The sequence below is a fragment of the Myotis yumanensis genome, unplaced genomic scaffold, assembly GCF_028538775.1.
Source record: "Myotis yumanensis isolate MYYU_CA2020_CCGP unplaced genomic scaffold, mMyoYum1.0.hap1 SCAF_20, whole genome shotgun sequence".
Lineage (NCBI taxonomy): Eukaryota > Metazoa > Chordata > Mammalia > Chiroptera > Vespertilionidae > Myotis > Myotis yumanensis.
The window spans coordinates 8,460,255-8,476,261 of NW_027223771.1; the positions used below are offsets into that span (position 1 = coordinate 8,460,255).

At 46.8% G+C, this 16,007-nt stretch overlaps 1 protein-coding gene across 6 annotated transcripts in view; it reads left to right on the forward strand.

Annotated features, from left to right (window-relative positions):
• Positions 1–16,007, forward strand: part of TJP1 (tight junction protein 1) — a 92,118-nt gene that overhangs the window by 57,439 nt on the left and 18,672 nt on the right. For all 6 annotated transcript variants that reach the window (XM_070400594.1, XM_070400595.1, XM_070400597.1 and 3 more), the window contains 10 exons: positions 3,442–3,566; positions 4,723–4,825; positions 6,271–6,547; positions 8,250–8,353; positions 8,937–9,105; positions 9,652–9,799; positions 11,267–11,406; positions 12,270–12,375; positions 13,172–13,322; positions 15,260–15,368. In XM_070400594.1, coding sequence (XP_070256695.1) covers positions 3,442–3,566; positions 4,723–4,825; positions 6,271–6,547; positions 8,250–8,353; positions 8,937–9,105; positions 9,652–9,799; positions 11,267–11,406; positions 12,270–12,375; positions 13,172–13,322; positions 15,260–15,368 — 1,432 coding nt within the window. The remainder of the gene's footprint in view (positions 1–3,441; positions 3,567–4,722; positions 4,826–6,270; positions 6,548–8,249; positions 8,354–8,936; positions 9,106–9,651; positions 9,800–11,266; positions 11,407–12,269; positions 12,376–13,171; positions 13,323–15,259; positions 15,369–16,007) is intronic.

Consider the following 16,007-nt stretch of genomic DNA (forward strand, 5'->3'; position numbering starts at 1 on the left):
TTTTAGAAGAAGAAAAATTCTGTAGATGAAAACACAATAGTTTCTGCTGTTAGCTATCAAGAATAATGTCCGACGTGCTTCTGTATTGCACCCTGCTTCTATTTGCATTCCCAGAGGAGACGTCCTTCACCTGAGAATATTAGAAACCGTAGACATCCTATTCACTCTGCAAGGCTGAGTAAGTCGTTGCTGCTGCACTGTGAGCCGCGCACGGTCACAGCCCCTGGAATGATGCCAGAGAGCAACTGCAGGCCGGCTCCTGGCCTCGTGGGCTCGGCTCTGCCCACTGGCCCTGCGTGACAGTGAATGTGTTCCTCAGGTTGTTGTCGACCCTGTCTCCTATGCATCATAATTTCCTTAAGGGGAGGAAATGTTCGTCAGCGTTATATCCCCGTAGCGCTCGGCACTTAGTTAAAAGCCCAATAAAAGTTAATTTCCTAGGGGACCACCCTCGTCAACAAAGTCGCTCTCAGGAAGCCCAGATAGCAGCCTTCTCCAGCAGCAGTATAATGCGAAGACATGCATAATCTAAGATTTTTCTAGCCTTCATATTAAAGAGTGTAAAATACAGGCGAGATTAATTTTAGAATAGATCTTATTTATTTAGCTCAGTATATCCAAAATATTATCATCTTCAACATGTGAGCAATATTTTAAAATTGATGTACTTTACTTTGTTTTTTTCATAGAGTCTTACAAAACCAATGCACATTTTACAGTTTCAACACATCTCTGGTAAGACTAGCCACATTTTCAGCACTCGGTGGTCACATGTCTTGTTGATCATAAATTTAGTTTCCCTACCAGGCAAAGGTTTGAACACAAAAGCTATTGCTGCTCATGGCTGCTTATGGTCTCAAAAAGATGAACTATGGTGAGAGGAAAATTCTTGGGTGCTCTTTCTTCCATTCAAAAGCTACAACCATAAATGTGTGTGCACATGCAAATAAGTGAGATCATATTATACTGCTTTCACCCTCCCCCCAAATAATAAACATCTTAGACATTTCTCATGTAAAAACTAACTACCTTTTTTTTTTTTTTTAACAAACAAACATATTTTTATTGATTTCAGAGAGGAAGGGAGAGGGAGAGAGAGATAGAAACATCAATGATGAGAGAGACTCATTGATTGGCTGCCCAACCCAGGCATGTGCCCTTGACTGGAATTGAACCCGGGATCCTTCAGTCCGCAGGCCGACGCTCTATCTGCTGAGCCAAACGGGCTAGGACAAAACCAGCTCCCTTTTGACACACCTAAAAATTTGTGTGGTAGAGATATATGAGAGAAATAGAATATTTTGCATTTCTATTAGATTCCACCGCAGTCTTCCAGTAAGCCCAGCACCGAGCCTGTGGTTGCCTTGGAGTAATGATATTTCTACCACTGTCAGTGTTGATGACTGGGAACAGTATTAACATTTTTTCCCATTTGCTGTTCCTCTTCCCATTTAAAAAAACGGTTTTCCTATATCCATCTCCTACAGCGGTTACTAATGCAGTTCTTCCCCTAGTCCTCATGTAATCTTATCACCACAAGTAAGTATTTGTTCAATGCTGTCGCCAGTCCTCTCGGGGTTTCTTGTCGCTTTGAGTGTCAGGATGGCATCCTCTGTTAGAGACCCCGTCTCTTGCATGTTCACTAGCTTCTCCGTGCCCTGACTCACTTGAGGGTCGGTTTTACTGGATGTGAAGTCCTTGGCTCGCTGTCTCTCTGGAGTATCTTTATATTATCTTTGGCTTAATATGTTGCTGTCCAAATGTGATGATAATCCAAGTTTCTTTATAAGTGATGAGCTCTTTTTATTTTTTTTTAATTTTTTATTTGTTTGCTTTATATGAGCTCTTTTTAAAGTTCCCAGTTAGCTCTTGAATTCTGTCAACTCAGTTCATGCTTTCGTTTTCTGTGGGGAAGTTACTCTGCTGCTCCTTATCTTTATTGTAATGTTGTAAGGGATTTGATCCTGACACTCTCTTTGCTTATTTTTATGCGAAATTAGTTTCTCTGAGGTTTTAGAAACTGGCTTAGTTTCCTCCCGCGCGTGCGCGCGTGTGTGTGTGTGTGTGTGTGTGTGTGTGTGTGTGAGAGAGAGAGAGAGAGAGAGAGAGAGAGAGAGAGATATGCATGTGCTACGGAACATACCTGCTGCTTTCTGACACTATCTTATCTCTGTGCCCTTTGTACACGTTGACCTGGCCGTTCTCTACTTTGTCTCTGCTGTTCCGTCCTGCTCAAGGCCGCTTCCTGCCAGCAGTACCTCCTGTGTGGAGCGCTGGGCTGAGGCCTGGCCCAGCGTGCAGAGCCCCAGGGTCACACAGCTCCGGGACTCAGGCTCCGTTGCAGGTGCTGTTCCCACCTGCGGTTGGAGGAGGCACAGTCCCTCCGTGTCAGCTGCTGGTCCCACGCTGTTTTGCCATTCTTCCCAGTGAATGCCGCTTATTATTGGGTTCTCAGGTCTGGGTGTGTCAGACACCTGTGGCTTTCCTCCCATGTAGCTCAGCCCGATGTTTTCTATGCGTTCTATGGTTTCAAGTCTTTAATCCCTTTGAGTTAATTTCTGTGTGCGGTGTAAGGTAGTCGTGTAGTTTCATTCTACTTCCTGTGTCTGTAGATTTGTCTTTTCTGAACATTTCCTATGAGTTGAATTATACGATAGAGGGTCTTTTATGATTGGCTTCTTCACTCAGCATAATGTTTTCAAGGTGGTTCATCTATGTCATAGCACGTACCAGTGCTTCATTTCTTTCCAAGGAGATAAGGTGCCATTGTAATCATGTACCACCTTTTACCTGTCCGTTCACCAGTTGGTGGGCATTTGGGTTGGTGCCCTGTTGTGGCTGTAGGAAATGCTGCTGTTGTGAGCATGTGGGTGTAAGTCTTCGTGCAGGTGCATGCTTTCGTTTTTCTCAGGTGTATAGGTGTGAAGTTGCTGGTGGTTTATTCTTTTTTAAGGAGAGTTTTTTCTTTTTTGCCACCTGAGTAGGGCTTGGGGTGGGAGTGAAGGTCGTGACGTACACCCAGACCCTGGTGGACATGGTCTCCTGGTTCGCATGGCAGAGGGCGCTGTGGAAAACACGCGAGAAGACGCTGCTCTGGCTTATGATTCTGGATCCCTCGGAGTACTGAGGTTTCCTTACACTCCTCTGCATATTCATGTCCTCTTTAGAAAAGCAGAGGTGTGGATTTGAGATTATCTTAGCTCTTAAAGAACATTCAAGTAATGGGCAGTTTTTACTATTCTCGTATGCCATTTAATGCATTAGAGCGTGCATGCCCATCCAGGCTAGGTCATGCGGTGAGTAACCATCTGGGAGGGAGTGGTGACCACAGAGGAAATACTGTTGTCATTTTTGCTTTTAATGTTTTTAGTTTGTCGAGTGCGACATATCGAACAGCTGTTTGTCTTAATTAGTAACATTTTACTGTGATTGTCCCTCCAGGCTCCGGGATTTGGATTTGGAATTGCGATCTCTGGTGGGAGAGATAACCCCCACTTTCAGAGCGGGGAGACCTCGATCGTCATTTCGGACGTGCTGAAGGGAGGGCCCGCCGAGGGGCAGCTGCAGTAAGTGTGTCCCCTGGGCGCTGGGCACGCGTGGTGCTGGCCTCGGGCCCTGGGAACTGTTCATTGACCACCCGGGAAGTTCTCTAAGTGAATATACGTTTTTCCTTATCTCGATCCTAAGTGGAAAGTAAGTATATGAACCTTAAATACAGTGGTTCTCAACCTTCTGGCCCTTTAAATACAGCTCCTCATGCTGTGACCCAACCACAAAATTATTTTCATTGCTACTTCATAACTGTAATGTTGCTACTGTGACGAATCGTCATGTAAATATCTGATATGCAGGATGGTCTTAGGCGACCCCTGTGAAAGGGTCGTTCAACCCCCTAAGGGGTCGCAACCCACAGGTTGAGAACCGCTGCTTAAATAGAAGGTCACTGTAAAAATAGTGGAAAAAAACACATTTACTCAGTTTTAGGTAGAATCTAGCCTTTAGGAACCTCTCACCCTGAGCCTTGCCGTTTTTTTTCAGTAAGATTATCAAGCGAAAGAGGCCAAAGATACACTAGCAAAAAAGTAAGAGTATAATCAGAAGGATTAAAAGAAAATCGGAAAGAGGAGTATCTATCTTTTTAAAGGGAGAATGCCTTTTCCCCGCATATGACCTATTATCATTTATGCCCTGTGCTTGTACCACCGGGATCACTCTGTGTGTGTGGTGCCTGCTCTGTCCTTTGGGAAACGTGTGTTCATGGCTTTGTTTTGTTTTTTAATATGTTTTTATTGATTTCAGAGAGGAAGAGAGAGAGGGGGGGAGAGAGAGAAACATCAATGATGAGAGAGAATCATGGATTGGCTGCCTCCTGCACACTCCACACTGGGGATTGAGCCCGCAACCCGGGCATGTGCCTTGGCCGGGAATCGAACTGTGACCTTCTGGTTCAGAGGTCGATGCTCAACCACTGAGCCACACCGGCTGGGCCACGTGTTAATGGTTTTAAAAAAATGAGTGACCTGTGGGTACTTGCTAATAAGCGTGTTTGTGAGAGACCTGAAAGTAAATAGTTTGGCATTTTGTCACTGATCTGAAGACAAATAGATTACTTCATCCATAATTACAGTATTTCTTAGAAGTACTCATCTTGAAAATACCTTTACAAACTTACTTATATTTATGTTTTTCTCTAATGTGCTCTTTTGGTGACTTTTTTCTTAGGGAAAATGACCGTGTTGCGATGGTTAATGGAGTTTCAATGGATAATGTTGAACATGCTTTTGCTGTTCAGCAACTAAGGAAAAGTGGGAAGAATGCAAAAATTGTGAGTCTCTCTTACCTTTAATCGAGTAAAGATACCAGCTTCACTGTCGATAGCATTTCTGGTGTTTGACTGTGTCCTTCCTCTGAAAGAAAATGAAATCTGGGAAATACCGAGGAGTAGGGGAGGTGAAGTGGCACGGATCTCTGTCAGTGTTAGCCCTTCCGCAGGAAGGGAGCAGCGGACGGAAGGATTGCCAAACAAGCAAAATATTTCTGTCCAGGGAAATGATCTTGTAGCTGCCTAATTAGCAGAGTGTGGACCTGCAGCCCGCTGAGGGGGAGATAATTCAGGACTGGAGTTGTCATGGCACATGATTGAGGGTCAAGAGGAAGTCATTTGAATATTGCACATGCGCTCTCATGCAGACGTGGGAGAACTGATGGGCTGAGAGAATAGGAGAGGACGGAGGAGAACCGCAAATAAGATAGATATGGAAAAGGAGTCAGAAGTAAAAGACAGGGTGTGGTACCCAAGATGTTACAGCCCTCTGATGAGACCAATTGAGTACCAGGTGTGAAGGCCAAGGGCAGCCCAGGGACTCAGAGGCCACTTGATGAGGAAGAAGTGCCTGTAGACCTTGGCCTACAGGGAGTGGAGGAAATAGTGGACCCGGAAAGTTGGACCAGTTACCAGAGTCATTGAGGGAAGAGAACCTGGAGCAGTAACTGACACAGAGACCAGGATTACATCACACTGCAGACAGAGTGTGCTGGAGAAGTGAGCGAGTCTGAGCTCTGACACTAAGCTGACGTTAGTGTGGAGGTGGAATACGCTTATCTCCTGACGTCCAGTAGGACCGTCGTGGGCCTTGATACTGACGGGTTCTCAAGTTCCTAAGGAGTCACGTTGGGCTTGCAAGTTTGCTATGGTTTGGTAGCAACTAAAGTACTATTTTTAAAAATACATTTTTATTGATTTCAGATAGGAAGGGAGAGAGGGATAGAAACATCAGTGATGAGAGAGAATCATTGATTGACTGCCTCCCGCACGCCCCCTACTGGGGATCAAGCCCGAAAGCCAATCGAACTGTGACCTCCTGGTTCAGAGGTTGATGCTCAACCTCTGAGCTGGGCCTATAGTACATTTTTGTTATTGGAGTAGAGTGCACCATTCATTTATTCAAACCACCAATAATTATTAGTTTTCCTTTAAGCTTGTGATTATTGCACCTAGAAGGTCTTTCTGAATTAAAGCAAGGACTTTCTTAGGCCCACTCTTCCAAATTTGGTCCTTAAGCAGATCTCTTTATCAGGAGAGCAGAAAACCCAACCATTATGGAAATGTATTCCTTGGTAGTTTGTTATAATCGTTCCTTATATCTATCTGATTCATGGTTGACTTAATTAACGTGGCACCAGAAAAGTGTAATTTTCCGCTCTCTCGGGAACGGAAGCCTCCTGTGCTGTGAAAAGCAGCCACTTACTTGACAGTCTTTTTCTCTGTAGACCATTCGCAGGAAGAAGAAAGTTCAGATTCCTGTGAGTCGTCCCGACCCGGAGCCCGTGTCCGGGAACGAGGAGGACAGTTACGACGAGGACGTGCACGATCACAGAGGTGGCCGTGGGGGCACGGTCAGCAGGCGGAGTGAGAAGAGCTGGGCGAGGGACAGGAGCGCCAGCCGGGAGAGGAGTCTGTCCCCGAGGTCCGACAGGCGGTCGGTGGCCTCCAGCCAGCCTGCCAGACCCACCAAAGTCACGTTGGTCAAGTCCCGGAAAAATGAAGGTATCCACCAATTTGCTTATTGTTTCCACGGAAAAATTTTACACGATTTTAATGAGAAGTGAACATGCGTCTCTTCCTGTCTTTGCTCTTGTTGCCTTGTTCTCTCCGTTCTTGTGTCCTGCTGCTGCTGTAGTCAACTCCTGCTAGGACAGGCTTCAGACAGTACCGGTTTTCTCTTCTTTTTTTTTCTCCTTTTTAAATAGATTTTTATTGATTTTAGAGAGGAAGGGAGAGGGAGAGAGAGAAACATCAGTGACGAGAGAGAATCATTGATCAGCTGCCTCCTGCACACCCTTGGAGTAAATGAATAAATTAGTATAAGGAATATTTTGGAGTCATCTCTGTTCTGGTCACCTGTTACTTTTAAAATCTTGAATATGGACAATTTTTCCCATATTTCTCTGTGACATAACTGTTCCTAAACCACATAGTAGATGGCCTAGATCCCCCAGAACAGCGGCCGCCAACAGGTCATCTGTGAGGTCCGAAAGGTTGGCGACCGCTGCCCTAGAAAGTCATTTTCCTTTTTCACCGAGTCTGTTCCTGCTTGTGAGTACTCTGTATGTTTGCCTTCAGTTAAACTGTAACTGATGTAACTTTTGGAAGTTCGAGTAGCAGTTCTGTTAACTTACCTCCTATTAAAACGTTTTCTATTTCCCATCTTGGTTCTTCTTCTTTTTTTTAAATGTAGTGAGACTAAGAGTCCTTTTCTCCCTTCTAGTAGCACTAGCAGCAACCCTTTTCCTGTTGGCGCCATGTTGTAGTTGTTGTTCTAGTTAAAAAAGAAATGCACAGCTTTGCAGACTCTGGACTCTGCTGGTAGTTTCCTCAACTCTGACCAACTCCTCGCCCACGGACGCGGTGACTGCTGCCTCACTCCTGGCTCCTTGGTTGGTTGTGGAGAGGACAGGAGTGGCGGGTCTGTCTCCAGCCCATACCCACCTGGCTAGCTGACAGCCTTTGTCTGCACTAATACCCAGGGGTGTGTGCTGATGAATGCCCTGGGGTATGGCTCTCGGGGCCACAGGCACTAGGATCAGATAGGAAGACTTTTGCTCTAGAAACTTGGGAAAACAAAAACAGCACATGCGTGGTCAGGCAGGCCATCCCTGGAATTGTCCCTTCCCAGAGTTCTCCGCCTCACGCACGGTGCTTCTTGGAATTGTGTCCTCTCCAGCTTGGGAAGCTGTGTGCCATGCCCCATGGCCAGAGAGAACGGGTCTTCTCTGCGGGCGTGGTCTCCTTCAGGAACAGGGGCTGGTATGCGTGCCAGTCTTGTGTTGGCACCGCGCACTTGCCCTCTGCTTGCACACGGAGTGCAGGCTCCCCGAGGAGGAAAGGAAATGCTCTCTTACAGAGGGGCCAGGATTAAGCTCTTGGTACTGGTTCTGTGAAAATTTAAAAAATACATATGTTTTTATTGATTTCAGAGGGGAAGGGAGAGGGAGAGAGAGAGAAACATCAAGGATGAGAGAGAATCATTGATCGGCCACCTCCTGCACGCCCCCTACTGGGACAACCAGGGCATGTGCCCTGACTGGGAATCAAACTGTGACCTCCTGGTTCTTGGTCGATGCTCAATCACCGTGCCACACCAGCCGGGCTGTTTTAAAACTATGCAGTGATTGGTAGTCTTACACTTTTAAACGTTGTTTAAGTGTTTAGGATTTTACACTAAAGACGTTTAAATATGTTCTTTCAGAATATGGTCTCCGACTGGCCAGCCATATATTTGTGAAGGAAATTTCACAAGATAGCTTGGCAGCGAGAGATGGCAATATTCAAGAAGGCGATGTTGTCTTGAAGGTACACTCTTACTCTTACGTTTTAGTGAACGGAAACAGAAAGCCAGTTCTGGTGGGACCACATGGCTTCTGCCCACGTTGGAAGCAGTTTTCCCAAAAGAATTGGAATTCGGGGTTTGGGGGGCTGGCTGCTTCGCCACGTCCTTTTCACATGTCCGCACCGATGCCCTTCTTTAGTCGTAGAGTCACCCTGAGAGATCTCATCGCTGTGCGTGTGTATCACTCACTAGCAGAGCCACTGTAGGAAGCTATGTTCCTTTTTATACCACCAGTGGTGTTGACAAGCTCTGGATGGTATTGAGATGTTTATTCTGTTAATTTGCTGTATACGTAATAGAGAGTGACTGGCTTTGGGAGAGGGGCCAGGGGATGCTAGTTTGGGTTTTCTGTCCGAGTAACAGTATAGTAAAGATTTTATTATTCTGGGAAGGAGGGGGACTTGATCATACCGCAAAGGGTGAAGAATGTTTTGGGTTGTACAGCGAGCCGGGGAGAAGTGTAGCCACTCCTGCTCATAGTGGGCGTGAGTTACTGTTTGTATCTGTGTCATTCGCTTCCCACCCATGGCTGCTCTTCTGTTGCAGATAAATGGGACCGTGACGGAAAACATGTCCCTGACGGATGCCAAGACGCTGATAGAGAGGTCTAAGGGCAAGCTGAAGATGGTGGTGCAGAGGGACGAGCGGGCCACGCTGCTGAACGTGCCCGACCTCTCGGACAGCATCCACTCTGCCAACGCCTCGGAGCGGGACGGTGAGGGCCGTCCTTGTCCCTTTACGTGACCCGCCCCTTAGAGTGCTAGGGAGACTCGACGTGTTTGAGCGAAATAGTTTCCTACAAGCCAGCCACCTTCAGAATCTAAGAATTACAAATGTATATGCATGGTTCATTTTATTTTTCCCAGTTTTACAGAGAAGTAATTAACATGCATCAGTGTATAAGCTTAAGGTCTACGCGTGATGATTTGATTTGCATGTATGCTGAAATGATGGCCACAGTGATGGTGGGGTTGGCTGCTTTTGTTTTTAAGAGTCCACATGTAAGCGAGGCCATGCAGTATTTGTCCTTGTCTGACTTATCACTTAGCATGATGCCTTCCAGGCCCGTCCATGCTGTCACTGTGTATATGTTTTCCTGTGGACAGCACGCCACTGCTGGTCAGTGGCTGCTGACGTGACTGCTTAAATCAACCATTTTACATGAAATTAGATTTAGTGCTTATCTCCATTTTCATTGGACTACCTTATATTTCACTGAACTCGTTTCCTGGGAAACTAAATGGCCCCTTTTATTTAACAGACATTTCAGAAATTCATTCGCTGGCATCAGATCATTCTGGTCGGTCACATGACAGGGCTCCCCGCCACAGCCGGTCGCGATCTCCTGACCAGCGGTCAGAGCCTTCTGACCATTCCAGACATTCGCCACAGCAGCCCAGCAACGGCAGGTAATCACACTCTTTTTAAAATATATATATATATATATTTTTTATTGATTTCAGAGAGGAAGGAGGAGAGAGAGAGAGAGAGGGAGAAACATCAATGATGAGAGAGAATCCTGGATCAGCTGCCTCCTGCATGCCCCCTACTGGGGATCGAGCCTGCAACCCGGGTCTGTGCCCTGACCTGGAATTGAACTGTGACCTGGTTCATAACTCAACACTCAACACTGAGCCATACCGGCTGGGCAGTAATCACACTCTTGTCCAAAATAGAATAGTTATGTGTGCTAGGTCCGTGTTTCTAACATTACTTACAACTAAATCTAGAAGATAGGTTTTCTTTTGACTATTCAAGATTATGTCTGTTTTTCGTAATCAATTTAAGTATTTCTTATCTAGAAAAACAGAGGTCAAACTTCTTAAAGGGCCAAATAGTAAAATATTTTAGGCATGCGAACCATCTCCCTTGTTACTACTCGGCTCTGTCTTTGTATTACAGAAGGAACCGTAGACAGTATGTAAATGAATAGGCCTGGCTGTGTTCCAATAAAACTTTATTGATAAAAACAGTTGGCCCACAGCTGCAATTTGCTGAGGCCTGCAAGCTTATATAATTCACTGCTCAGGGAAGGTAACCATAGTAGGAGGCTTTTCCCAGACTGATTGGCCTGTTGTATAGAACACGCATTCCAAAGTGCAACCTGTGGACCAAAGCCAGCCTGCTGCCTAGTTTTGCAAATAAAGTTTTATTACACCCCATTCTGCAATGACATAATTAAGAGGTTGCAACAGGCTGCATGACCCACAGCAGAAAAAGCCAATCCCTGGTCTAGAATGTTAAAATAGTTTTGTTTTTAAACTAAAAAACAATCTATGAGTAGAGAGAATGATTACACTGATTTTCTTCAGACCTGTTGTTTGTTGCTTGGTTTGTATTTTATTCAGTCTTGTTTCAGAGCGCACACTGGGCCAAGACTTGTGCCTGTGTGAAAACAGTTCTAATGTGAAGTCTAGAATACGTTAAACAGCACAGCTCTAGGTCTGCATGTGTTATGGAATAATGCCTCCATCTCTTGGTAGATAACAGAAATGCACTAAAGAGAGCGTTGATTTTTTAAATATTAAGAAAAATGTAATGGAATTATATGAGTCCCATCTGAAATGTTATTGAGATCATAATAATTGTATTGCATAATAATTGTACTATAATCATAATAATTATAGTATTTTCATTGGCTGCCTCCTGCACACCCCCCTACTGGGGATGGAGCCCGCAACCCAGGCACGTGCCCTGACCGGGAATCAAACCATGACCTCCTGGTTCATAGGTCGGCCGGGCAACTGCTAGCTTTTTATAACCGTTTGAGAGCTGTTAGAGGAAGCCCCTTGTCATCGTTTTTTAAAGTTCTTCTCTTACAAGTGACGTTCGCAGCCTTCTTCACTCTCGTGACTTGTCATTTGATCCATGTGTAGTCACCGGAGCAGAGAGGAGGAGAGAGCATCCAAACCCGGGACTGTCTCGCCTCCCGTGAAGCAGGCGGACGATCGTGCCCCGAAGGCAGTGGAAGAGGTCCCCGTGGAGAGAAACGAGAAGGCAGCAGCCACGCTTCCAGGTGAGCCTCAGGGGCACCGAGTCCAGAGGACGTGCCCTCCGGCCGCAGGTCTGCCGGGGTTTAGGGGAGACTTCAGAGTGCTGCTAGTGTTGTTGTTATTATTACAGCTACTGCTTCCTGCGTTGAATTTGTCTGTAACTTCCAGCATTTTCTTTATGGCGGAGGGTAGGCATGCATCAGTAGGTGTGCATGGATGTTTTTCTAGATCGGAGTTACCCATGGTTAACAGCTACTCACAGTGAGGACGGTGGTTCTGCAGCTGCTCCCTGAAGGGAAACATTAGCTTGGCTGAAGAAAAACATTTTAGGTTATCTGCTTAATGAAAGGGTTTTCATAAACACTTGTTAAGTGTGCCCTGTAGAGCTGTGTGTGAGATCAGGCATAAGAATCCGAAGGTTTCGAGATCTGCTTGCTTGAAAGGCGTGGAGGTTTCAGTTCTACTGCCTCTTAGGTCCTTTTCTCAAGTCTTGGGGCTCTGCTTGCTTGTGGTGGCATGTGGGTAATGGGAAACTAAATCTCCCGCAGGGAAGACAGACGGCTGCTTGGGTGGCCATAGCAGAAGTGTCGGCTCTCCTACATTCTCAGTCTCCTGGGGCTCTTCCTGCACCTGGGTTTCTCGGGCCCTCCCAGCTGGTCCTGTGGAAGGCACGGGCGATGGTGCCACACCAGGCCTGTTACCAAGACGTTAGGGTTTGTAACTAAGCACACTCTTCACTCTTCACATGTAACACATGCACCTTCCAGGTTCTCTGAGCTCACATGTTTTGCAGACCTTCTTGTTTGATTGTTTCACCAGTTTCTTACATTATTATTTTATTTTTTAATAAGTGATTTCTGCACCATTTAAACGTTCTCACTTTTAGAACCGAAGCCTGTGTATGCTCAAGTTGGACAACCAGATGTGGATTTACCTGTCAGCCCGTCCGATGGTGTCCTGCCCAATTCCACGCATGAAGACGGGATCCTTCGGTAACTCGGCTTTAACTTGGGCTGTCCTCTCTGTCCATTGCTAAGCGTCATTGAACGTGAGAGTTCCGTTTCCAGCCATATGGCATATATTTAAAAGCACTGCATCCCATTAATGCTGTGATTGGGTTTTAAAAATTATTTGTGTGATAGAATCAGAGATTAGAGAACAGCAAAGGTACTTTCTGGATGTTTACTTTTTTCTTTGTCATTGTCTCCTACCTAGTTTTTAGGTCATGAATTAAAAAATTGTTTTCTATTTAGACACCAGATTTTTGACAAACTTTCTAATGCCCTAGCATTTTTTTTTTATCAGCCTTTCTCCATTTCAGCATTATTGACCTTTAGGCCAAATCTCTGTTTCTTAGTGGCTTATTTAGTAGCATCCGTGGCCACTAGCTGACAGTACACATCCCCCCCCCCTCCCCCGGGGTGTGCCAACCAGAAATGGTTCCAGACACTTCCTAGGAGCAAACACAGCCCTGGTTGAGAGCCTGCTCGGGATTAGTTAGCATCTCTTAAGTTTTTTATATTCTACACCTTTTATCACTTCATATTCTTCAGTTGAGGGGCTTGAGATGTACATGCTGTAACCAGGTTTTACGCCATCTTGGTTGTGGAATAGTTCCTGCTGCCTCTGTGGTGACGTGACATGGTGCTATCCGCCAGCAGTGCTGTGGGTGATGTTTCAGACACGATGGCCCTTTATTTCATTCTGAACATGGTTTTCATGGTAGCAGTTTGCTGTAACTCCTCAAGCCTCTCTTCACCGTTTCAAACGAGATATTTGTTTCCACAGGCCCAGCATGAAATTGGTGAAATTCAGAAAAGGAGATAGCGTGGGTTTGCGGCTGGCTGGTGGCAATGATGTCGGAATATTTGTCGCCGGCGTTCTAGAAGATAGCCCTGCAGCCAAAGAAGGCTTGGAAGAGGGCGATCAAATTCTCAGGGTACGTCAGCGCACTCACGCATGTGGGGTTCAAGCACGTAGAGCTCTAGGAAGAGGGGTCCAACATGGCAGACCCAGCATACGACACAGAATAACCTACGCCAGAGTCTCTTGAGCCAAGTAAACATTCAGACCAAGAATCCATGAGGTCCCGGCTGTGCCGGGCCTGTCACTTCCGGTGCCTGCGTTTGCTCTGGTTGAGGGCTGGGCTGTGTGTTGCTACACAGTGGGCGCTCTGGTCTCGTTTTAATCCTTGGTTCATAGAACCTGCAAGATAGAGTAAGTCCTGGTCCATGTAATAGGCACCTTTTTAGTTCAGCTACACATTCGGCAGCAAGGCTCTGCCGTGAGCCACAACTCGGCAGCGGCCAGCATCGGGCGCTGCTCTCTGTGGGTGTGGGCGTGGCCGCAGTCCCCCCAGCCCCTGGACCTTCAGCGCCGGGAGGTGGGGTTTCCTCCAGGCAGACATGGAGCCGCCCTGGCTCTGACCTCACCCGCAGGAGCCAGGGCAGCCCTGTTGGTGCAGCCTGCTGCCTTCTCCTTTGCCTTCCTTTTCCCTAGCAGTGTGGCCAGTAACATGGGAACATCTTTACCTGTCTCTTCTCCTTTTAAAATGTCCACACTCCCGCTACATGCGCCATTGTAATCAGCAAATCACATCTCCCGAGTGTGAGTTTCTGCACGGGCTCTACTTCTCACCCTCCAGCTGTCAGTGCCCCTCGGTCCTGGCGTCTCCCTGCCTGTAGGCTCCCTCCTCCCTTGTCCTGACTCTGTCTCCAACCCACAGTCCCGTGGGCCATGTTCTTCTCTTCCCCCTCCTGCTCTTCAACCCTCCTCTGTCACATTTCTCTCCTTCGGCTGTTGAACTTGAGTCCCTTCCCTGCTTCCCTTTCGGTCCGTGCTGTCATGGAGTTGAGTAGCCTGGCTTCCTCCGTAACTACTGCGCCTCTGACGTTCCTAAGCCATCCGAGGCCTCGTGTCGTCTTCAGCCTGCGCATCCCTTGACTTCCCTCGCTGTGCTCTGAGCTCTTGCTGTCCTTCTGGAACACCTTCCCGGGGCTCCACACACGGCCGTTCTGTCCTCCTCTGATCTTGGGCGCTCTTTTCCTGCCTCCTTTAATGACTCTTCTAAACTTAGGGGATACATCCTTTTAACACTATTTCTTAGTAGTGTATTTCTGTTTTGGATTGTCCAAGTAGTGCACACTACTCTTTTTTTGTCACCCAGCGCACGGTCACACTGACATCTGGACGAGGCCCTGCTGGTCCTTGGGACCAGCTGATACAAGTCACTGTTGCCTGGCAGCCGCTGAGCCCTCAGCAGTCCTGCAGACGTTCTCAGCGATGCCTCAGCACATCCGCTGTTCCTTTCCCATCTCATTTCCTTCTCATTCCTTTTGCAGAGTCTAGGAAAGTAGGGCTCTTTGCACATTTACAGAACTTAAAATTTTAAAGGCAGAGATTTTCCAGTAATAATAGATATTTGAAATTAGAAGTTAAGTGAACTTACACCTTCACTCGCTTTACTTGGTTTCTGCTTGCTTTAAATTATAGCATATTCTGCCGAAACCAGTTTGGCTCAGTGGATGGAGCGTCGGCCTGCGGACTGAAAGGTCCCAGGTTCGATTCCGGTCAAGGGCATGTACCTGGGTTGTGGGCACATCCCCAGTGGGAGGTGTGCAGGAGGCAGCTGATCGATGTTTCTCTCTCATCGATGTTTCTAACTCTCTATCTCTCTCCCTTCCTCTCTGTAAAAAATCAATAAAATAAAATAAATAAATAAATTACAGTATATTCTTTCTCCAGAGTAAATGTTTCCATCTTACAGATGTGATCTTTTTAAGTTGGGTAAACTGAGAATATTTGCTTCCTGTGTAGATAAACATTTTGTGACCTTTAAGTACGGCCATGAGTGACTTGTGAACGGCATTTTGACAGGTCAACAACGTCGACTTTACCAACATCATCCGAGAGGAAGCCGTGCTCTTCCTGCTGGACCTGCCGCGGGGGGAGGAGGTGACCATCCTGGCGCAGCAGAAGAAGGACGGTGAGCCGGCGGGACGGGACGCAGGCTATGGGAGCTGGGGACTGAGATAGGAGTTTATTTCCATTTCAATAAGGCGCTCAGAGTCGAGGAGTAAATGAATGTGTTCATCTCACAGCACCATGATAGGCCCAACCAGCCTTAGCGTGTTCTAGCTTAAGTAGGATGCTGACCAGCCCAGGGCAAGGCTCGGAAAAATCCCATTTGTGTATTAGCCGGCAGAACCACGAGAAGCACACAATTTTGTGGCGACATTGTCTAGGCAGAGCTCTGGTGTTTGTTCGTGTTCACGCCCCAGAATGCCTGGTGTTCTCTGGTTAAACAGGTGCCCTGTCTGTGTAGAACAGGGCTCCCAGCCTTGGCCCACAACATGTGGGCTAAGGCCTTCTTTGTGGTGGGGCTGTTTTGTGCCTCGTGGGACATTAGGGAGCATCCCTGGCCTCCACCCACCAGTGCCAGTAACACCCACACCCCCCTCCCAGCACCTCACCTGCAGAGTGGAGGTGCTGGGCGTTCCCATCCCGTGAGGTAATGGTGATGTACATGTGGCCAAGTGCCCAGCACGGTCAGGTCAGTGTTTGTTGACACTGTTATGTTTGTTAATATTATCAGTAGCCTCTTCGCGCTGTGAATTCTCGTCAG